General features: G+C 16.6%; 7 protein-coding genes across 7 annotated transcripts; 2 read left to right on the top strand and 5 right to left on the bottom strand.

The window, feature by feature from the left end:
- Positions 1-1,161: 1,161 nt before the first annotated feature.
- Positions 1,162-5,829, bottom strand: PRELSG_1325600 (zinc finger protein, putative; the record flags this gene model as incomplete). Its single annotated transcript, XM_028678794.1, has 1 exon — positions 1,162-5,829. One exon carries the CDS (start codon positions 5,827-5,829, stop codon positions 1,162-1,164), a length of 4,668 nt encoding a protein of 1,555 aa, XP_028535904.1.
- Positions 5,830-11,252: 5,423 nt separating this feature from the next.
- PRELSG_1325500 (conserved Plasmodium protein, unknown function) lies at positions 11,253-12,581 on the top strand (the record flags this gene model as incomplete). The annotated part of the gene is made up of 4 exons (XM_028678793.1): positions 11,253-11,826; positions 11,935-12,076; positions 12,155-12,245; positions 12,348-12,581. 4 exons carry the CDS (start codon positions 11,253-11,255, stop codon positions 12,579-12,581), a joined length of 1,041 nt encoding a protein of 346 aa, XP_028535903.1.
- Positions 12,582-13,418: 837 nt separating this feature from the next.
- PRELSG_1325400 (conserved Plasmodium protein, unknown function) lies at positions 13,419-16,109 on the top strand (the record flags this gene model as incomplete). The annotated part of the gene is made up of 1 exon (XM_028678792.1): positions 13,419-16,109. One exon carries the CDS (start codon positions 13,419-13,421, stop codon positions 16,107-16,109), a length of 2,691 nt encoding a protein of 896 aa, XP_028535902.1.
- A 360-nt stretch (positions 16,110-16,469) lies between these two features.
- Positions 16,470-17,466, bottom strand: PRELSG_1325300 (conserved Plasmodium protein, unknown function; the record flags this gene model as incomplete). Its single annotated transcript, XM_028678791.1, has 3 exons — positions 16,470-16,536; positions 16,629-16,703; positions 16,835-17,466. 3 exons carry the CDS (start codon positions 17,464-17,466, stop codon positions 16,470-16,472), a joined length of 774 nt encoding a protein of 257 aa, XP_028535901.1.
- Positions 17,467-18,901: 1,435 nt separating this feature from the next.
- Positions 18,902-19,387, bottom strand: RPL21 (60S ribosomal protein L21, putative; the record flags this gene model as incomplete). The annotated part of the gene is made up of 1 exon (XM_028678789.1): positions 18,902-19,387. One exon carries the CDS (start codon positions 19,385-19,387, stop codon positions 18,902-18,904), a length of 486 nt encoding a protein of 161 aa, XP_028535900.1.
- Positions 19,388-20,991: 1,604 nt separating this feature from the next.
- Positions 20,992-21,498, bottom strand: PRELSG_1325100 (basic transcription factor 3b, putative; the record flags this gene model as incomplete). The annotated part of the gene is made up of 1 exon (XM_028678788.1): positions 20,992-21,498. The coding sequence occupies one exon, from the start codon at positions 21,496-21,498 to the stop codon at positions 20,992-20,994; it is 507 nt and encodes a 168-aa protein (XP_028535899.1).
- A 1,835-nt stretch (positions 21,499-23,333) lies between these two features.
- Positions 23,334-24,536, bottom strand: PRMT1 (protein arginine N-methyltransferase 1, putative; the record flags this gene model as incomplete). The annotated part of the gene is made up of 1 exon (XM_028678787.1): positions 23,334-24,536. One exon carries the CDS (start codon positions 24,534-24,536, stop codon positions 23,334-23,336), a length of 1,203 nt encoding a protein of 400 aa, XP_028535898.1.
- Between the last annotated feature and the right edge of the window lies 1 nt (position 24,537).

Genomic DNA, 24,537 nt, shown 5'->3' with positions numbered 1-24,537 from the left:
TTTTCCTTTTAAATAAAATAATTAAAATTCAACTCTTCATATTTTTTTAAATTTCTCTAAAAATACATTTTATATAAATAATTTATGTATATTCTTATGATACTCACCCTTTTTTACATTATAAAAAAATATCTTAAAACAAATATTACATATATATATATAAAATATATAGAAATATGCTTAGAACATAGAAAACAATTATTTATGAATTAAAATACTATCATATACCAAAAAAAAAAAAAAAAAAAAGAATATATAAACTTTTCTATTAAAAATATTTTTTATTTCAATCTAAAACAAAAAAAGACACCTTTGAAATATTTTTTTGAAGTTGTAATATATTTTTTTAATTTTTTAATAAGTTTTTTTATTATCATAAAAAAAAAAATAGTTTTAAAAATTCTTTAACATATAAAAAAAAAAAAAAAAATTTTATAAATTAATAGGAGGAATAATATCTTAATGTTTATAAATACATTATTATAAATATACATAAAATTTAATATCATAAAAAAAAAAAATTTACAACACATAAAAAGTCTTTAAAAACATTATATAAATTTAATATATTTTTTTTTTTTTTTAATATTATTGTTATATTTATAATTTTATGAACTTAAGAAATATTATATTTTTAAAATTTTACAAATGATATTTTATCATTATTTCAAATTCAATGTATCTAAGGAAAATATATATATATATATATATAAATGAATTAAATAATTTAAAATAAAATATTTTATAATTGACAAAATTTTTTTTAAATGTTTTTTTATATATGCATAACATATTTTTTTTAATTTTATTTTATTTCATTTTATTTTAATTTATTTTATTTTACTTTTTTTTTTTTTTTGTGAATTGTCTAAATAATATAATACATCAGACAATCATATATTATTCTTGTTCATTTTCGCATTTTTATTTGAATAATGATTATTTTTAAATATTTATATCTTGTAAAATATGTAAAATTAATTTTGGTAAAATTTATATTTAAATATTATATCATAGTGATTATATATTTAATGAATTGTTTTTAAATAATTTATTAAAGATAATACAGTATCTCATTTTTATTTATAACATTTATTACATTATACTTTATTTTTATAAAAAAAAAAAAAATAAAGTAATAATCTGATTAATTATAATTATTTATTCATTCCCATTAGAAGAAAAAAAAATATTTTTGTTAAGATATTCCTTTGAATTATAAAAATTATTATTATTACTATCATTTTTAAAATTATTTTCTCCAAACTGATAATTTTTTTTTTCTAATTTATTAATTCTTAGAAATTTAGATTTTTCTGGTAGTATATTATTAATATTATTTTCATTTTCCATATCATTAATGTTATATTTATTATCTGCTTCTTTAAATGCATGAAGTCTAACTAATTTTGTCGAGTTATTAGTTAATTTATTAAAATTATTATTTTCCTTAATAATGCTATTATATTCATTCTTATATTTTGTTTCCTCTAAAAAATTTAAAAAGTCATACATGTATTTTTTCTTTCCCTCTTCTATGTCATCATTTTTATTTTGTATATTATTTAAACTAACCAATTTTGTTGATGATTTCATAATTTCTTTTTGCTCCTTATTTTTTTCATTCTTATTATGTATTACATTCCCTTCAATATTTACTGAATTGTTATTTACATTTAAGTTATTTTTAGAAACTTCCTTTTCTTCATTCATAAAATATTTACTTTCCAAATGCTTATTTTCAGAATTTTTAATTAAAGAATAAATAAAATCGTTTGAAATTTCATTATTAAATAACATATCAAAATGAAAATTATTCTTCTTTTTATCCAAATCAGTTACTTCATTATTAAATGTTTCTGCATCTTTGTTTTTATTATAATCTTTATAGTCTTCATTTTTATAATTATTATAATGACAATAAGTTGTCGTATCATTGTTACTATTGTTATAATTATATTCCATGTTGCTAGCATTTTTATTGCTATTACTATTATCATCATTAACAACAATATCATTATCATTTTTCATATTATATTTCTTATTATTATCACTATTATCTTCTTTTTCACTAATAGAATCATCATTTTTATTACTATTAACATTATGAAAATTTCTTTTATTTATATGTTTATCACAAATAAGAAAATTTTCATCGTAAATGTTACTTGCTTTATTATCTTTTAACAACATATTAAAATCTTTATTTTTCATTTTTATTTTATTATCGCTATTATTTAAAATACTCTCTCCTTTATCATTACCCAAAAGCAAATTATTATTCATTATAAAATTATAATTATTATTCTCTTTTCCAAAAAATGAATCATTATTTAAATAGACAATACTATTGCTCATGGGACTTTTTTTAAGTGATTCTTCATTTGTTCTTTTTTTCATATGGTTTAATTCCTTATTTTTCTCTATATTGTTTTTATCTATGGCATATGTTTTCATTTTTTTTATTATATCTTCATTTTCAAATGTTATTTTATTTTTTAAATTGTTTAGTATATGTGATTCTATATGATTTTTTAATTCAAAGTTGTCCCCATCATTTGTATTTAAAGTTTTCAAAAAATCTCCTTTATCATTCAATATTTTTTTTATGTTACCTATGTATTTATCATTATTTAATATTTCACTCATGTTATTTATACTATTATTTCTTATATTTGAATTTGTATTATCTTTGTTATTTGTACCATTATCTTCATTTTTATTGTATACAACATTGTTCATAGTATATAAAAATTTGATTTTACACATCATTTCATTTAAATTGTAGTATTCATTATTTATGTTTTGTAAATTATTATTCATATTATTGTCACTCATATGAATTAAATTATTATCTTCTATATTATTATTTAAACTATTATTTTTCTCTTTTTCTTCATTATTAAATGCATTTTCACTTTCTTCTTTTAAAATATCGTTTGGATATACCTCATTAAAAGCATATTGTTCATCCTTGCTTATGTTATTTAGATTTGTTATTTTCTTATTTTTAGAAAAATCAATTTTTTTTTCATATAAATCATTATTTTCTACTTTATTATTTACAAAGAAATTTTTATTATCATTATCATTTATAAAAGTTTTGTTTTCTTCTATATAATTTAAAGAACAGTTATTTTCCAAATTATTTTTCATTTTCATATGATTATTATTCGCATAATAATTTATTTCGCAATTTCTTAAACCAAAATGATTACTATAATTATTTATATTATTATTATTGTAACTCAAATAATCTTCTTTCTTGCAACTTAAGTTATTATAATTATTATGTACATCGCTATTAATGTTGTTGATATTTTGTGAAATTAAAAATTTCTTATATAAATTGCTTGTATTTTTATCTGAATTATTAAATTTACTGATTGAATTATTATGTTCATAATTTTTATCAATATTATTATTATTAGAACTATTTATTTGCAAATTTTTTAAACTATTATATATTTTATCATTTAAACTACTTATGTTTGTTATTTTATTTTCATTATTTAAATTTTCCCATTTATTGTCGTTTGATTTTAAATTATAATTTATATAAGAATTAATATTTTTTATTTTATTATTACATATAGCATTATTATTATCTATTGAATCATTATTAATTGTAATATCACTATTATCTATTACATCGTTATTATTTGTAACATTTCTATTACTTATAACATTATTTTCATTATTAAATACTATATTATCACATTTACTATTTCCATTATTCTTAGTAATGTTAGTATTTAAACAATTATTCATATTATTATCATATGTATTAATAATGTTATATTCATTTTTCAATAAAGTTGAATCAGTAATTTTTAGTTTTAAATCCTTTAATTCTAATTGCTCATCATTTATATTTTCATACACTTTTTTTTTTTCATCATCGATTTTAGAATTGTAATAAGTGTTATCATTATTGTTAATAATTAAATTAGAAGTTGTATGATTTTCCTTCATAATAGTTATTTTATTATTATCTTTATCATGACTTACACTTTCGTTTAATTGACTTTGGTTACTTATACTATTATTATTTAGAATGTTAAAATTTTCCACATTATTTACGTAATTTAAACTATCAGCTATTTTATTTAATGTATTTATGTAAAAAGAAAAATATTTCATATTGTAAGAAACCTTTTTCATTATATTGTTAGAATTTTCAAAATTAATGTTTAAATCGCTTTTATCATAATTAGATATATCATTATAATTAATAAAATGCCTATTGCAATTATTTTTATTATTATTTAATATATTATTACTATTATTATTAATATCAATATTATTAAAGTTATTTAAATTATGAATATTGATATTATCATTTTTAATTTGGCTATTCTCACTGCATTCAAAGTTCATGTTATTACCTTCAAAATTATTTTTACTATTTTCAAAAATATTTTTGGTAACTTCAAAATCACTTATATTATTTTCGAAATTATTTTTTCCATTTTCGATATTACATCTATAATTTACAATATTATTTATATTATCACTGTTTTTCAATATATTATCAACATTATTATTTAGTTTTAAGTATAGTATATTTCTTAATTCTTCAGATCCGTTATTTATGTTGTTTATATTATTAATATTGGTTATATTGTTTAAAAATTTTTTATTTATTAATTTATTGTTTATTTCTTCTATTGTTTGTTTTTTATCATGGTTTATATTACTAAATTCATTTTTCATATTATCATTTATTAAATTATAATCAATATTACAACTACCACTTCTATTATCTGTGTCATGAATATTTTGAATTTTATTTAAGATATCATTAATATTTTCACTTGAATTATTAGAGAAGGATTTTGATAATTTATTTTCAACTTCGCAATTATTTGATTGCTCTTTAAAAATTTTGTAATTCCATATTTTCTTAGAATTACTTAAGCTATTGGTGTTTTCGTTATTTTTATTTAAATTTAAATTGATTAATAAATTGGTATTAAAATTACCCAAATTTTTTATATTATCACCGCTATTTAAAATATTAATGGACTGTATATTTTTTGTATCATTTAAGTTATTGATATGATTCACATTATTAGCATTATTTACACTATTTTCACTGCTAACATTATTTAAATTATCAATTTTACTTGTATCACTAATATAATTTATATTGCATGAATTGTTAATAGAATTAAGTTTATTCATATTGTTGCTTAAATTCATATTTTTCGTATTATTTTTATTTTTTAAGTTATTTTTTTTTTTTAATAAATGTAGAGGTAAATTTTTAGGTTGTAATTCATTTTCTCCATGAGCATGCCTACAATTTATTCCACTTGAGCAATTTCCATTTTTCTTCCAATGCTTACATATAGTTGTCTTATAAACTCCATAAGTAGATTTTAGTTCATGCTCTCCATGAGCGAAATTGCATTCAATATTCGCACATATACCTTTTAACCAATATTTACAAATAGATGTTTTTCTTAATTCATTTTTTATATTCACAGAATTGTTTACATATAGATTTAACAAATCAAGCTTTTTCATTTTTTTTCTCATATTTTTTTGAATGAAATATTTTTTTAAATCATTTTCATCATTCAAATAATTTATATCATTTAAAAAATCTTTTTCATATATATTATCATTTTTATCTATTTCTAACCCTTTTGGTTCATCTCCATAACCATTTTCTTCCTTATTTATTTCTTTTTTATTAATAAAATTATTTGTATTCTTGTAAATATCCATATTTATACCTTCAATTTCCATGTTATGACTTTTTATTTCTTCATTTTGACTTTTCTTATATTTTAATATTAAATTTTTATATTCTTCATTCATTTTCTAATTTTTTATAATCATTTAGAAAAATTACAATTTACAAAAAAAAATTTTATATAAAGTTTTAATGGTAACTTGAATGAAATAATTTTTTTCTTTTTATTTATGTATATATATTATTAAAAATATAACTAAAATTAAAAAAAAATTACAGAAAATTATTTTTATTAAAATTAAATAAAGTTGTGAAAACTAAATTAGTAATTTTTTAATAATATCAAATAATTATAAAAAAAAAGAGAGAAAAAAGGAGAATAAAAAAAAAAAAAAATCAGAATAAATCTATGAGCATGTAATTAAGAAAGTAACAATTTAACAAAACATTTATTGTTCGATTTAAAAAGAAGCAATAAAATATTATTTAAAATAAATATTATACACCAAAGATAAAGAAAAAATAAATAAAATAAAAGAATTAATTCTACTTTAAGAAAATTTATCAAACATTATGAAAAAAATATATATATATATATATATATATATATATATATATATATATATATATACATAAATAAAAATATATATTTCTATGTATTATTAATGCATGTTGATAAAGTATAAAAAAAAATTAATGATAAATAAAAGTTATGTAAAATTAAGATTAAATAATACTTTGATAAAAAAAATTAAATAATTTATAAAATGTTATTATATTATACAATCAAAACAAAAAATAAACATTTAAAAAAATAAAAAATAATTTTCCACTGTTTTTTTTATCTATACATGAGAATATTAATAAAAAAAAAAAAAGAGAAATAATGTAAGGTTTAATATTTTTATAATATTATTTCCTATCTATGTATTACATTTAAAAATATATATATATATATATATATATATATATATATATATATATATATATATATTTGTATATATATACATATTATAATCTTAACAATAATAAAAATTATAAGTAGAAGTTGAAAAAATTAAACTATGTGAAATTATTTTAATATATAATATTGTTGCATAAAATTAACTTTATCTAAATAAATCATATGAACTGTTTTTTTTTTTTTTTTTTTATGTATTTTTTAGTGAAAGTATTAAATAATTTATTATTTCATGTATTCATTAACAATTACATGAAAACATTAAAAAATCATTGTTATTAACAAATATGATATTATTCTTAAATTACTTTCCTATATTTTTTTTTTTTTTTCTTTTAGTCTGTTTTATTATCAATAATAAAATTTATAAAAAAGGTAAAAAGAATTTTATTATTTATTTATTTTTTTTTTTTTTTTTTTTTTGTATATGTATCCTTTAAGATTTAAACTAACATAAATTATATACATACATATACATTTTTTTTTCTACGCATATTTTACGTTGAAAATAAATGTTTATAATTATGTGCATAAATACATATTAATATATTTTTACGTATTTTTTTTTTTTTATAAACAAAACATAAAAATAATTGAAAATATGATACATATAATTTATTAAATAATTATGTATTATAACTAATTTTTAATTTACCTAAAAATGTATAAAATAAAAACAGACATAAGAATAAAATCGCAATAAGCTCATTTAAAATTTTGTAATATTAACAATTTAATATTTAAGTTGCATGCTTTATAATTAAACAATTATTTATAAATCTCTTAGTGCATATATAAAAAAAAAAAAAAAGAAGTGTATAAAAACATCATTAATATATTATGTGCTACTTTTTTTTCTTTGAACAGATCTAACTTAGTAAATTTTTATTGCTGTTATTAAAATAGTACAATAAATTAAAGAAAAAAAGTTACACTCTTATGCCTTTAACATGTGATTATCAGATTATCAAAAATAAAAATTGGATAAATAAAAATCCAAATTACTTTCTTTCAAAAAAAAAAAAAGTAAAATAAAATAAAATAAATAGAATAAGTGAAAAATAATATTTAAAACATTACTCGTAAATGTAGATGCCTACATATATAAATAAATATTTATATAGATATGTATCCTTTATAAAATAAATGTGTCTCACTTTTTTTTTATAAAATAACACTAAAACATTATATTTTGGTATATATAATAACATACTTATAAATATTTAGAATTTTTCTCTTCTTTAAAATAACAAGTTATAAAATATATTCCTTAAACATTTGTAAAAGCATACATATATATTTGTATCTACATTAATATTAAAAAATTAATAATGCTTAAAAAAATATATTGTGTATTGTGTAACATGATTAAAGAAATAAATATGCTTCACAAAAATAATAAAAATAACTGAATAATTAATACTAATATAAAACAAAAACAAAAAGTATGTTTATATATAGTATCATAAAATTAAGAATTTGTTTAATAATTTTCAAAATGTATTTATATCTTTAATTCAATTTAAAAAATTAATTGACATGTATATATATATATATATATTTTTTTTATAAATTTAAAAGGAATATCAAATGTATAATTTCATAAATTTACAGAAAATAAGATATGCAAAAATTTTCTAATAATACATATATTTTTTTTTCTTTCTTTTACATTTATATTAGATGTAAATAAATTAAACATAATAAAACTTATAGAATTATTACAAGTTATCGACACAAACTAAATAAAAAAAAAAGCTTTTATGAAAATTTATTTAAAAATATATGTCAAAAAAAAAGATAATTTACATATTTTTCTGCATCTATCATTGTATTTTATGGTAAAATACATTACAAAATAAGTTATGTCTAAGTTCTACGAATAAATAAAAAAAAGAAGAAAGAAAAAAAAATTAAATAAAAACACCTTATTATGTAATAATTATACATATAAAAATAAAAGCATTTCATTTTATAATAAATATATGCATAAAAATGAAAACTTTTATCTTTACAGAAAATATATACATAAGAATAAAAGGATTTAATTTCATACATTACATAAAAATATATAATTTAATAAATACATAAAATTAATATTTAATTTTACTTATATATTTTTATAAAAATATTAAAAAAAAAAATTTTATTATGAATTATTATACTTTTATATAATATACACTTTTTTATTATTTTACATATTTTATTTATTTTACCTTTATTGTAATCTATTTAAATGGATCATACTCATATATAAATATAAAAAAAAAAACTATATATATATATATATATATATTAGAATACTTTGTTTTTATTTGGTGTTAATAATAGCCAAACATTATAAAAGTAATATTAATGTTTTTTTTTTTTCTTTTTTATTTGAAAAAACTAATTTGTTCTTAAAAAAATATCATAAATAAATGTTTTATTGTTGAAGACAAGAGGAATATTTTCTCTAATTTTTATAATGTTAGACAATTTTTTTTCTTCTTTTTTTTTAACAAAATGTTACAAAATAATGTTAATAAAAAATACATTATACATTCTTTTATAAGACATAATTATATAAAATTTATAATTAAACTTATATATACATGTATATAAATATATACACATATATATATTATAAAATAAGTATAAAATAACAATTAATTTTACAAGTACTCAGTTAATAATAATATAATATATATACATAAATGACACAACAAAAAAAAAAAAGAAAAAAAAAGAAAATAAGCATAAAAAAAGAGAAAAAAAAAGAAAGAAAAAAAAAATATGAATTAAAATTTTTATGAAACACTAATTAAGAATAATATTCAATGAAAATGCGTATAAAAGAAATAAAATACCTAAATTATCATTTTCAATGCATGATAAAATTCATAATTACATAAATAATAATAAATATACTTATTAAATAACGGTGAATCCTAAATATAAAAAGAATTCAATAATTGACACTTCTTGTTCAGTATTGAATTTTTATTTTATTTCTATTTATATTTTTTATTTTATTTTATTTTTATTTTCATTTTTCATTTTACTTTATCATGAATAATTTTGTTAATAAATCTTTACATGTGTGTGTTCTTAACTTTTCATAAAAGAAAAAAAAATAATACATATATATATATATATATATATATATATATATATATATATATATATATATATTCAGGTTTATTCTTATGAAAAACTAAATTACACATTTATATTCTTAAAATTTTTACTAGCATTTATTTTAATTTATTTCTCAGAAATTCATAATCTTTTTATTAGTTTTTTATTTTTAATATTTATAATATGCGATTAAAAAGATAAATACTTAAAAAAATATATATATATATATATATATATATTGCATGAATGTTTAAGATAAAAAAATGTGCACCTCAAATTTCAGGGGAGTTAAATATCTTTAGTGCATATAAACCTAAATTGATATTCTAAAAAGATACTTTTTTTTTTTCTTTTTTCTTTTTTATATTTTTGGATTATTTTTGTCATATTTAATAATATTTCCTTTAAATTTTTTTTGTTATGTAGAATAATGCGTATTATTTTTAAAAAAAAAAGAAAATTTAATGAAATTTTATTAAGAGTTCAAGAAAATATCATAATCCTTAATTTTGTTCTACGAATATTATGCACAAAATTATACACATGCATTTATTTTGCATTTACTAAAAAAGTTACATAAAAAAAAAAAAGAGAAGATAATTTTTTAAAATTGAATTATTAAATTTAAAGTAGTATTTAGAATATATTATAAAATTATGCACAATAAAAAAAAAAAAAATTTATACAACTATCATTATTCTCATGTTTAATTAAAAAAAAAAAAATGTAGGTGTGTACATATTTTTTCCTTAGTTAAAAGAACCTTATTTTTTTTTCTTTTCTTTCCTGTAATATAATAAAAATGGAAAAGAAAAAAAATTGATACTAATTTCAAATACAGCATTTCAATTTTTATTTTTTTGAATTTTCCTCTTTAAGTAAAAATAAAAAAAATAAAATAAAAAAATACAAAAAATAAGAAACATTAGAATTTTATTGTTCTTTAAGTATAAAAATATTAAAAATGAAATAAAAATACTTAACTAAATTTTTTTTTTTACTCATTTTTATTGCTTATGGAATTTTAAATTATACATATATATTTTTTTTTCAAATACATTTTTTAAGAAATATATCAAAGAAAAATTCTCCATGATTAAAAGAAAAAAAATTGTTATTATTTTCATTTAACAAAAAAAAAAATTAATAAATAAAATAAAAGTAATATAAAATCAATTTACAATTATGATAATTGAGAAATTTTTTTTTTAAGGTAATAATTTCAATTAATTAAAATATTATGACAAAAAATAATGAACTTGAGAAAAATATAATTTTAATGAAGATACTATATATGAAGAAAATTATCCTTTCAAAAAAAAAAAAAACTTTAATAACATTATAAATTTAAAATAAGAAAACCATATTAGCGATAAAATTTCTTCAATTATTATGAAAACATAATTAAATAAAAATTATTCACAAATAAAATATAAAAATCAACGATTAAAAGACAATAAAATAGAAATGAAAGAGAAAGAAAATATAAAAAAATTTGGAAAGGAGGAAAAAGGAGAAAAAGGTAAAAAAGAGATAAATGAAAAGGAAAAAGAAAAAGAAATAAAAGAAGAAAAAAAAAAAAATGAAGAAAAAGAAAAAAAGAAGGAAAGAAAGGAAGAAGAAAAGGAAGAAAAAAAAAAAAAGAAGGAAAAAAAGGAAGAAAAAGAGGAAGAAGAAAAAGAAGAAAAAAAGGAGGAAAAAGAGGAAGAAGAAAGAGAAAAAGAAAGCGTTTACGTTAAAAGAATAATAAATGTTGAAATAACAACAGAAATAAGAAATTTTATAGTACTATTTATAGAAAATAGAGAAGAGATTATAAATTGGTGTATTAAAAATAATTCTTTATATTCAAATAAAATTAATGAAAAAACTTCTAATATTATTTTTAATGATTCAAAAAATATAGAGAAATATTTGAAAGAGAAAAATATAAATATTGATATTTTAAGTGTTCTTATATATTTCTATAACTTATATTGTATTCATAACAATAAAGGGAAAATAAATTTTCATAACATGATGTATAATTCATTTATAACTTGTAATAATTTAAAAAAAAAAAAAATATATAAATATAATGAAAAATAAGATTTATTCTAATATATATATATAAATATATCATGGTTCTATTTTTTTTTTTTTTTTAAAGACAGAGGTATATATGAAAATATCGATAAAAATAGTAAATCCTTTAAAAATTTACTAAAAGAAGAAAGGAAATACAAAAAAATCATGGGAAATAAAAACAACGGACTAAATGATTTTTTTTTTAATTACAAAAAGGCATTTCCGTAAAATTTTCTTAGAAATCATATACCTTTTGTTTTTTGCTCTGAAGTTAATTTTTTTTTTTTTTTTTTTTTTTCCAGATATGGAATAAATTTAATATTGGGATTATTTTTAACTTTTTTGAGCGGTTATTATGGATGTCTTTTATTAGGGTATACTAAATTTACAACGGTAATAATATATATATATATATATTATTTAAATATTTTTTTTGTTCTTATATTATTATTATTTCTTTTATTATTATTTTTACTTTTTTTTTCTATTTATTAGAGGTTAATATGTGGTATATTATTTTCCTATATTACTTTAATTGTTGAAGTCATAATTTTTATAATTATTAATGAAAAAGTAGAAAATTTAAATAAAAATCAAATATGCATGAATAGCAATAACGGTTTATATGAAAAAGTTCGTATTAAAGAAGAAAACTATGATTCAAAGAAAATAGATGAAATTAAAGAAATAAATAAGCATTCAACTTTAAAAAAAAGGAAGAAAACATGATCCTTTTTATTTTTTAAAAGAGATACTCATATAATTTTATTTTTTTTTAACTCTAAATATTTTATTAAACAGTTATTTTTTCTCTTAGTTGAACGTTACTTTTTTTATTTATTTTGTTGTTTAATTAACTTTCATCTGTATTTAATATGTTTATCTTTTTTTTTTCTTCTGTTTTGCTTCTATTTTTCCTATTTTTTTGTTATACATATTTGCACTTTTTTTGTTTATACTTTTATCTTTTTTTCTTTTATTTTTTTTCTTTTACTTATTTTATTTTTCTTTTTTTTCATGTGTATTTTAAATTATACAAAGGTTTTTCATTTAAATATTCTTTTTAAATTTTGTAAAGATTTATTATATCTTTTTTCAAGTGTGCGTATGCTTTTTTTTTTTTTTCAAATTAAGATATAAATTTTATACTTAGTAATATTTTATTTTTTTAAAATTGTAATAAAAAAGCAGTACATATTAAGAAAAGTTTAAACATATTACTTTTTTATTAAATAATTTTATTATATTACTAAAATTTTTTTTTGTTAGTATTTTCAATAAAATTTCATAAACTATTTTACTTTTATATATTGTCCTTTTAACAAAACATATATTTTTTTTTTAAAATAAAAAAAAATGGAATATTTTAAATATATTATATATATGTTATTTTTTTCTATCATATTACTTATTTTTTTATGTTTATAATGTATATTATACGAAAAAAAATCCCAATAACAAAAATATTCCAAAATTTTTTTTTTTTTTGTTGTGCTTTATTAGAATTTTTTTTTTTAAAATACGATAAATAATAAAAATAATTTATATTTAAGATTTTCACAAAATATGAATGGTGATATTAAGAACGATATAATAAAAAATTTGCCTTTTAAATTTACTAATATTAATTTAATTAATTCTGAAAATAAAGAAAAAAAAATAGAGAAAGGAAGTTATAATGAAGCACTAGATGGAAAGGAATATGAGGTGTCAAAAACTAAATTGAAATATATTAAGAAAAAAGACGATGATAAAAAATTGAATTTTTTTAAGGAAGAATTAAAATTTTATTATAATGAAGAAATAGACAATTGTGAACGTAACTTAAATTATAAAAAAAATGATAATTTTACAAATAGTTTAGAGAAGGAGAGTTTTAAAAACTATTTAAAATTAAACGGAAATACTATATTAAATTTAAAAAAAAAAAAAGATAAAGAGAATGTAAAGCCAAATGAAAAAAAAAAAAAAAGTGACAATAATGAGAAATATAAACAAGAAGATATAGAAGACAATAATTATGAATACTTAAAATATTATTTAAACTCAGAAAAAATAATTGAAAATATTGCATTAAATAAAGACATACAAAAAAAAAATAAATTAAAATATAAAATGCATAATTTGTTAAACTTTGAAAATTCAAATTGTTGTTCCTCCATTAATGTATCAAATAAATATGATATAAATTCTCAAAATGATAACAATAACAAGGAAAAGAATTTTGATGATTCTTTATTTTCATCTTTTAATTTAGAAAATAATTCTCTTTATAAAAAAGTATTTAAAAAAGAAGAAAAAGAAAAAAAAAAAAAAAATTATATTTTCGCAGAAAATGATATTGATTTAAGTCAAAACGATGATATTTTTTCAAGAGAAGATAATGAAAAAATAAATTTTTCATTTATTTCAAATAAGCATAAAGAAGTAAATGTTGATAATTCTTATAACGAAGATGTAAAAAATGTAAATGATATAGATTTTTGCAAACAACTAGCAAGCCCATATAATGATAATCAAACTTCAATGAACCATAGTGATAATTTAAGTAATTCAGAAGAAAAATGGAATCTTTTTGATTCATTTAAGGAAATATATAACAATCACAATAAGAAAATGAAACTTATAGACTATAACAAAATACTAAATAAAAGTTTTTATAAAAACGTTCATAATATTGATAATATAAATAATAAAAAAAAAAGAAAAAAGAAAAAGACAAAAATAGAAAAGGACTTATATAATAAAAAAACATCTGAACATAATGTCAAAGAAATTATTAAAAATATTAAAAAGCGTCTAGGATTTTATTCAAATGAAGAAAGTGATAAAGGAAAGAAAAATGATAATATAAAGTTTAAATTAACCAATAGAAATATAAGCAATGAAAATTCTAATAAAACAGATTCATTTTGTTTTTATAATAATGAAAATAATCCCAATAAACAACCATTAAATATGGAAAATCATTTTTCGTTTTCAAAAAATAATTTTAATGGTGTAGATAGTAATAAAGAAAAAAAAAATTTTAAAAAAAATACTTCTTTCAATAATTCTATTAATAGTAACTTACTAAATTATCATAGTTTTGTTTCAGATGATTTTAATTTAACAAATGATAAATACAGTAATTTTTCTAATTTTAATTTTAATGAAATAAAAGAAAATGCTTTCTCAGATAAAAACAAAATTGATAGTGATGATGAAGATTTATTTTCTCTTTCTACTTCTTCAACAAAGTTTAAAAGAATTTTTCATCAGGCATTAAAAAGAGATGAAGAAAAGGAAAGAAAATATGAAGAAAAAGAAAATGAAAAAATGTATGATGAGAGTGAAAAAGAAGAAAAAGAAAATGAAAAAATGTATGATGAGAGTGAAAAAGAAGAAAATGAAAATGAAAAAATGTATGATGAGAGTGAAAAAGAAGAAAATGAAAATGAAAAAATGTATAATGAGAATGAAAATGAAGAAAAAGAAAAAAAAAAAATGTATGATGAGAGTAAAAAAGAAGAAAAAGAAAATGAAAAAATGTATAATGAGAATGAAAATGAAGAAAAAGAAAATGAAAAAATGTATGATGAGAGTAAAAAAGAAGAAAATGAAAAAAATTATAAAAAGAATGAAGAAAAAGAAAATAAAAGAGAAGACAAATATGAAAAGGATGAAGAAAAAGAAAATGAAAAAGAAAAATATGAAGATAATGAAAATAAAAGTAGAATAACTCACATAATTGAAGAGGCATATGAACAAATTCGTTCTAATGAAGATAATGACAAAGGTCAAAGTAAATTGATCACTTCTGATTTTTTATACACTGATGAAAAAGTAAACAGAGAAAGTATTATACATAAAAATGGAATATTAAAAACAGAAGATGAAGAAGAAAAATTAGAAGATTACACTGATTTATTAGAGGAAGACAATAGCAAAATGAACTCAATAGAAAGTAAATATAAAAAAAAGAATATAATATGTATATGTGATAGTTTAGAAAAATACAAAATAGAAAATTTAATTAATAAAACAAAAAATAAGGTAGACACAAATACCTATGATTATTCAGAGTATGATGAATATTTATCAGACTTAAATAATTTTATATGTAATAACAATATACAAATAGACGACAATTCAATTATGTGTGATGAAAATATAAACGTAGAAAAATTTTCTCATAAAATAGACGATTTTATGCAATATATATTCGAAAATCAGATAAAACATCTGAATAATTTAATAACTAATATTTTTTCTTGATTTTCGTTTGATTATTATATATTTTTTATTTGTTGTAAAATTTTTTAAGTATTACATTTTTTTTAAATCTTATATTTCTTTTTTTTTTTTTTTGTTTCTTTTTTAAATTATAAATTATCATATTATTACTTTATAAAGTACAAAAACAAAATTTCTATATTTTTTAATTTTCTAGAAATTTTATGTATTATTATAAGGTTATAAATTACAAATAATTAAAATTTATGTTTATGTTTTTAACATTTTAAACACATGAAAGTCAGAAAAAATGAAAATTTTACTTTATTTAGTTTTTCAGTACCCTATGATATTTTTGCATAAAACTAAATTTTATTTCTCATAATTTTTGAAAATTGTATTCTAACTAGTAAAAGCTTCACCATCTTTTTTTCCTTCAAACTTATTAGTGATATTCTCTATATCAGATCTGATACAAAAAAAAAAAAAATTTATATTTATATATATCAAACTTTTAAAAGTAATATATATATGTTCATATTTTTTCTTGAGTAAAGTTACAGTAGCTCAGTATCTTTTTCATATGATTTCCAATTTTTTAGAATATCAGAAATTCCATAATTAAGAAGTTTTTCTCTATAATTGGGAAAAAAAAAAGAAAAAAAAGAAAAGAAATAAATAAGAATAATAAATAAAATAAAGTGAAACAATAAGATATAAAAATTAAAAAAAAAAAAAGAAAGAAAAAAGAGAAATAAATAAAATACCTTGAATAATCCCTTTTACATAGATATAATAAAATAATAATAATTCTACTTTTTATTATAGAACAGTTAATTAAAACTGTTGCCTTTTGCAAAATTAAATTGTGTATATTATCATTTTTGTCTATGTTATTTGAATTATATAAATTATTATTGCGTAAAGAATAATTATTTGTATAAACGTATGATAATATATATGGAAATAAAATACAATTATCATCAAATAAATAATTATATGTAGTCTCATTTAAGCACAAGTTTATTATAAATGGTAACATAGCCCTAAACCTATCCTTATTTAATATTTGTTCACTTATTTTATTTAAAAATGATACATTTTTAAAAAATAAAGAACTTTCTTTAATTGAACTTATATTAATCAATATATGTGAAACATATATATATTTATCATTAATATTTTTATTAACTGATGGTTTTATTGGTAAGAAAAAGAAATACAATAATTTATTTAAATAATAACTAACAAAAAATTTATCTTCATTTATATCAACATTAGTATCTTCTTTTAAATCAAGTATTTTATATATTCCTTCTTTGCACCTTGTTAAATTTGATATTATCATTATGTATAAATCAATACAATTTTCTTCATACTTTTCTTCCTCCTTTGCCATATCAAATAATATTTCTATTATATTTCTTTCAGTTAATTCTATATAATTTAATATATAGTTAAAGAAAAAAAAATATATATATATATATATATATATACTTATAAATTTAATGTTCTTTTTTATAAATACCTTTTGGTAATCGAGCAGATAAATTTAATAAACATTCAAGAGATAACATTTTGCTTCTTGAACTTAAATTCGAAACAATAGCTTTAAAACATTTTTTATTATTTTTTTTAATGTATTCTACTAATTCGTTTTCTTCTAATAAACTTAAAATAATTCGTAAACTTTCTTTTTTTACTATTTCATTATCACTAATAGCAAATGAAAACAGTTCTTCATATATATTTTCATTTGCTTCATTAGATTCACCTGTTTCATCTACATTTTTTTTTATATCCATTTTTGTAGAAATTTTTTGTTATTGAAAAAGTAAAAATAAAAAATAAAAACAATAAAATATTCTTTATAAGAATATGTTGCCAAGCAAAGAAAAATAAATTACCAAAATAAGATAAAATAAAAATTTTCTTTTATAGAATTCATTTATGTAAATTTTTATTTTTTTAAAATTTAGAAAATTAATTTTTTCTAAAATATTAAGGCTTTTTTTTGTAATAAAAAAAAAATATATATCGGCACATTAAAACATAAGAACTAAATAAATACATGTAAAAAAAGGTTTAAGCATACATTGTGTATAAAAAGTAATAATTAAATACATTTTCTCTTTTTTTTTTATTAACAATCAACATTAAATATTTGTATCCAATTATTTTATAGATTCCTCCTCCATTTTAATTTTATTGTTAAAATTTACATTGTATTTTACTTTTCATTGAAATATTTATGTTAACTTAAAAATTTAAAACAAAAACTTTTAATTAAAAGAAATTTTTTTTTTTTAATAAAAAAAAAAAAAAATTTAAATAAATTTCGAATAAGGAAATTAATAAGTAAATAGATTTTTAATTTTTTTTTTAAAAGATCCACATATTTCTCAAAAATTAAAAAAATTGTTTTAAGTATCTATTTATTTATATAAAAAAAAAAAAGGGAAAAAAAAATAAATAAATAAAAATATTAAAATAAAACAAAATTCTCTTAAATGGATAAAAAATTGAAATAATAAAATAAATATTTAATGTTATTATAAAACATAAATACCTAAAATATTATTCAATTAATCAAAAATAAAAATGGTATTTATTTCTACATTTATTTGTTTAATGATTAATTTGATTTTATTTATATTTATTATAAATATATCTTTATTATTTTCTAATATCTTTACTTGTACTATTTTTTTTATACTAATAATAATTCTACAGCTTCATCTCTTCCATTTTTTATCAATATTACTTTTTTTTTTCTAAAACTTCTTTTTTTGATAATTTATTCGTATATTCTTTTCTTTTTTCTTTTTTATCATTTAATATTCTTCATAAAATGGCAAGGGTTCAACTGTAATGATTTTTGATTTGGGTACTTTTATCATAGCAGCTGGTTTAGGTTCTTCTGGTTTTCTCTTTATAGAAATACGTTCATTTTTTAATTTTGCTTCTTTAATTAATTCTGCATTTTGCTTTTTTCTTAAAAGAAAATCTTGATTACATTTAGATTTTCTGACATGTTCAATTCTTACACAAACCTTTTTCATTTCAATTCTATGTTTAACTCTTTTATTTACCAATACACCGACACCCCTCTTTGTAATATGAAAAACTTTTCCAGTTCTTCCATGATAATAATTAAAAGGCATTCCTTTTTGCTGGGTAGAATCACATATTATATCAACATAATCTCCATATTTTAACTTTTCTAAATATTTATTAGCTGAACATTCTCCATGTTGACGAAATTTTTTTGAAAACTTATATCTAGTTCCTGATCTTTTACCTCTTGACTTTCCTCCCATTTTGTTTTACTTAAGAAATTAATATAATATAAATAATAAATTTATATATATATATATATAATTTTTTTATACGTATATTTTTTTTTTTAATATATAAATTCTGGGAATAATTTTTCTATATATTTTTTTTTCAGATCTTACAAAAAAAAATATATAAAAATTTATAAAAAATATATATATAAAACTAAAATTTAAATGTTAGTTACAATACATATACATATATGTATAAATATATATATATACATACATAAAATTATCAATAAATTTTTTTATATTTTTTTTTTTTTCTTTTATTAATTTTTGCATAAAAATTTTCATTCATGTACATTATTGCAAAAAAAAAAATTATTTTTAAAAATATTTAATAGTTCTTTATATGCACTGAGAGTATAAGGGGGTCAATATATAATCATTAAAAAAAAAAAAAAAATTCTATAATTTTAATAATTTTCTAGTGATCATATATTAAAAATAAAAAAATTTAATTTTAGTTTTTTTTTTAAAAATTAAAAAAAAAAAAAAGTAAAAAGAGGTTTCTATAATAAGTTTTAATAAAATAAAATGAGATTCAAAGTGTAATATAAAAACTATTTCTCATTGTTTATAATTTGAAACACAAATATGAAAAATATTTATGATATACTTTTTTTTTACGTATTTTTTTTTTTTCCTCTTTTAAAGATATAGAATTTATTTTACTTAAAATTCATATTTTGTGATATAAGAATTGATGACTTATATTTGCTATCACATAAAATTACATTATTTCAGAAATTATATAATTTTAAATACTTAAGAAATATTAATAATTTTAAAGTATGCGTATTTATTTTCATATTTTTTTCCTATATAAAATTATTCAATGTATGAAAGTAAGCCTTTATTATTATTTTTTTTAAAAAAAAAAAAAGGAACATAAAAAGGATTTTATATCCTTTCTTATTCATTGAAATATATAAAATAAAAAGAGAATCAACAAATCTTTTTTTTTTTTATTTTACATTAATATGCAAAAAAAAATAAATAAAGGATTAGGATTTTTTTTTTGTTTAACACATCGCATAAATTCAAAAATAATAATTCATTTGAAAAGAATAAAAACAAGTTTTATTACAATTATATCAAAAAAGAAAGAAATAAAAAAAATATTTACTCTTTAAGTTTTCCTATATTAGTTAAAAATATTAAATCTGTGATAATATTAAAAACAAGAAGTACTCTTATCTTTGAGTTTATATGTTGTTTTCAACCTTTTTATAGCTTTTTTTTTTTTTTATCCAATTAAATTTCTTTATTTTGTGTGTATATTATATATAAACTTAAATGCCTTTATTAAAAAAAAAAAGTTTATTTATTATATAATTTTTGATATGATTAATTTTTCTTCTGAGAGTTTTCATTTAGATATTTAAAATTAATCTAAATGAGTATATTACAAATTAATTATTAGTTATTTTAAAATAAATCTTATGTACATATAAGTATCTGTATTATTGTATTGGTAAATTTTGTTTATGTACTATTATTTTGTCGTAAAGAAAAAAAAAAAAGAAAAAAAAAGTAAAATAAAATAAAAGAGTTATAAAAAATCATTTATATATACATTATTTTTCTTCCTTTGAAACTTCTTCAAAGTTTTCTACTAAATCTGGTATATCAACTCCTTCGCTTTCCTTTTTCAAATTATTTTCTTTATTAAGAATATTTTTTAAATTAGGATCATTCTTAATTTTTTCAAGAAGATTCATATCTAAATTTTTATTTCCTTTTAATCCTTCAAAAATTTTGTTTATATCAATTTTTTGTTCAGTAAACTTTCCTGTAACAATATATGTATTCGATGGTAAGGACGCAGATAATTTTGGTTTTTTAAATTCTAAATAAGTATCATCTGTTCTATATATAGAAATTTCATCAACATCACCAAAATATGAAGCTCCTATTTTTTTTAAAATCAAGCTAATTTTTTTTTCATTTGATATAGAATTTTTATGAATCTTCTTTATTTTTCTTCTAGCACTACCCTTTCCTCCTATTTGTCTTTGACTACCTCCCATCTTTTCTTTAAGTTTAGCCCTTGCAGCTAAAATTTCTGGAGATATTTTTTCCATTTTTTTGAAAAGAAAAATTTAAATTAAAATTAAAATTGAAATTGAAATAAAAATAAAAATTCAGAATAAAAATACAAATGAATTTTATTCAAAAATGTATTTAATTCTTTAAAAAAAAGTGAAATTATAAATACAATTTATTCAGAATATATAAAATATTAATAAAAATATTAAAAATAAATAGCTATGTTTCGATTAAAATTAAAAAAAAACTAAATAAAAAATATAATATAATATTATATAATACAATATATAATTTATTCTATAAATATAAAAAATAAAAAAACAATTATGATAAAAATTATATTTATTTATTTACTGCAATAAAAAAAAAATTGATAATATTTTTACAGGTTTAAAAAATATTTGCAATTTCTTCTTTTTTGTTAATCACTTAAATATGTAAGAATTTTTGATAAAAGCACCAATTAAAATAAATAGTATAAGTATGTATTTAATAAATGTAAAGTTTAGGAATATTTCAACATAAAATATAAAGAAAAAAAAAATAAAAAATCCAACTTAAAACTTATTTGTAAGTAATGGGAATAATTAAAAAGGAGAAAAACATTTTAATATTGTTAAAAATACGATATACAAAATTATATATTTATAAAAATATATATATTATTCTTATACTTTTTATTTATTTTCTGTAATCAAAAAATTCCTATAAATATTTTTATTAAGTTATAGCAAAACAATTGAACTAAAAACTAAATATAATTAGTTGTTTTTAATAAAAAATATAGAGCCTCAGAAAAGTATTTTTTTAAAAAAAAATTATATTTTTATATTATGTATTTATAAGTTTGTATCATTTATTTTTTTTTCTCTAAAAATACTTCATCTAATATATATATGTAAATTAAAAAATAAAATTTTTAAGAAGCATAACATTGTTAAGTTATTGACATGGTTTTTAATAGAATAACCTTATTTTCCTTGTATCCTTTTTTTGATAGTTATTCTGGTATAATATATTACCACTATACATTAAATAAACTATATATTTCAGTAATAATTATGATAACATAAAAAAAAATAAAAATAAGAAAACATTGTTAAGAAACAATAAATTAAAAGTATTCCTTTCACACTAAAAATATTCATTTTAATAAATTATGAAGACATTTATCCTTAAAAAAAAATACATATTATAAGAATTATTAATATAAATAGGAAAAAGTATTATAAAAAGGTGTTCAAACTTCAGTATTTTTCTCTAATAGTTGAAAAAAAATATATAAATTTTTTAATTTTATATTTTTATTTATATTAATTTTCTTATAAAGTATAATTTTATTTTTGAAAAAAAAAAATTGATAGAAATATTAATTTTTAAAATGTAAATATTATTTTTTTATCATTACTTCATTAGTTGAAAATTAATTTAAATTTAATTCCTTGTTCATCTTTATTTTTTATTTGCATATTTGTGAAATTACATAATAAAAACTCGATTTAGAGTAAAGATAAAAAGTGAAAAAAAAGCAAATAAAAGGAAAAAATGTGTATTAAAAAGAAAGAACATAAAGTTAAGAGTAAAAGTGTGTAAAATTAAAGGATTATAATTAAAAAAGAAAAAAAAAGAAAACAAAAAAATTAAAATTTTTTGAAAACAATAGTATTTTTTTTTTTTTTTAAAGTATAACACAACGTATAAATTTGTACATATAAATTTTTAATTTAATTGCAAATTGAGAATTCATAAAAATATGTTCAAATGTATTGTAATAAAGTGTATATTACATATATATAAAAAAAAAAAAAGATTAATTGAAAGCATAAATTTATATAATTGTATAAACAAATATCTTTTTCCTTTTGTTTAATTAACTTATATTAAAGTATTGTATAGACTTAGCTTTGGTGTGTATACCATCAAAAATATAATGTAATTTCATATCAAGATGCCTATTATTTTTTTTATTTTTTTTTAAAGCAAAAATACCTCTTAATATTTCATTTTTTTCGGCTGTTATAATATTATCAGTATACAAAACAATTTGTTTCCAATGTGTGTGACTACCGAAGGGACCTGTTGTAAAACTAACTTCTGTATGACAAGCTGAAAAACAAACATCAAACCATATGACCAGTGCATGTATATAATCTTTTCTAATCATTTTTAATTTAAAAGGAGAAACAAATGATAATTCCTCCTTTGTGCAAGTATTTAAATCTAATGTTAAAATACGACATGTATCTGTAACAACAAAATTTTTATCAACATAATCTATAACAACTTCTTCTTTGAGTATTGGTAAAACTGAAGAAAAATTTAAGTCATAACAATTTTTCCAAAAATCAAATTTTTCTTCTCTATATATACTATCTTCAATTCCTGCTATATACATAAATGCTTTATCAGGAAAAATTAATCCACCTTTTTTTAACCATTTATCTCTGCAATATAAAACAGTATCAAGCATATTTTCATATAATAAACAATAACCCATCCATTCGGATATTATGATATCAACTTTATTCACTGGTAACTCAATTTGCTCTGCTAATCCTTTTATAAAAGTAATTTTATCAGTTAAGTTATTTTCATCCCTTATTTTTAATGCTGTATAAACTATATCACTTTTCTCAATACTATAAACATGTTTTGCTCCACATTTTGCAGCAAAAAAAGACAGAATACCTGTACCACTTCCTACATCTAATACTATCTTATCTTTTATTAAATGCTCATTTTTTCTCATCGCGTCATAATAAGTTCTCGTTCTTACTTCATCTTTTATCATATCTTCATGTATATGTATATAGTTATATGAATTAAAATATTCATTATTTCCATTCTCTACATTTTTTTCTTCATCTAACATTATAAAATTTTTTCTTTCTCCATCATTTAGTTTTTCTTTATAAAATTGTTGCCATTCATCAAAAAAGCTTTTTAATTCTTTTTCATTAAAATATTTTATATCTTTTTCTTTATCACAATCATTTTTATTACCTTCATTATAATACACTGCCTCTCGTGTTTCATAATTGTTTTTATTTATTTTGTTATATTTATTAGTCATT

This window comes from Plasmodium relictum, assembly GCF_900005765.1.
Source record: "Plasmodium relictum strain SGS1 genome assembly, chromosome: 13".
In the NCBI taxonomy this organism is placed as follows: Eukaryota; Apicomplexa; class Aconoidasida; order Haemosporida; family Plasmodiidae; genus Plasmodium; species Plasmodium relictum.
The sequence above is the reverse complement of the archived record's forward strand: the minus strand, read 5'-3'. Positions and strand labels throughout refer to the sequence as shown.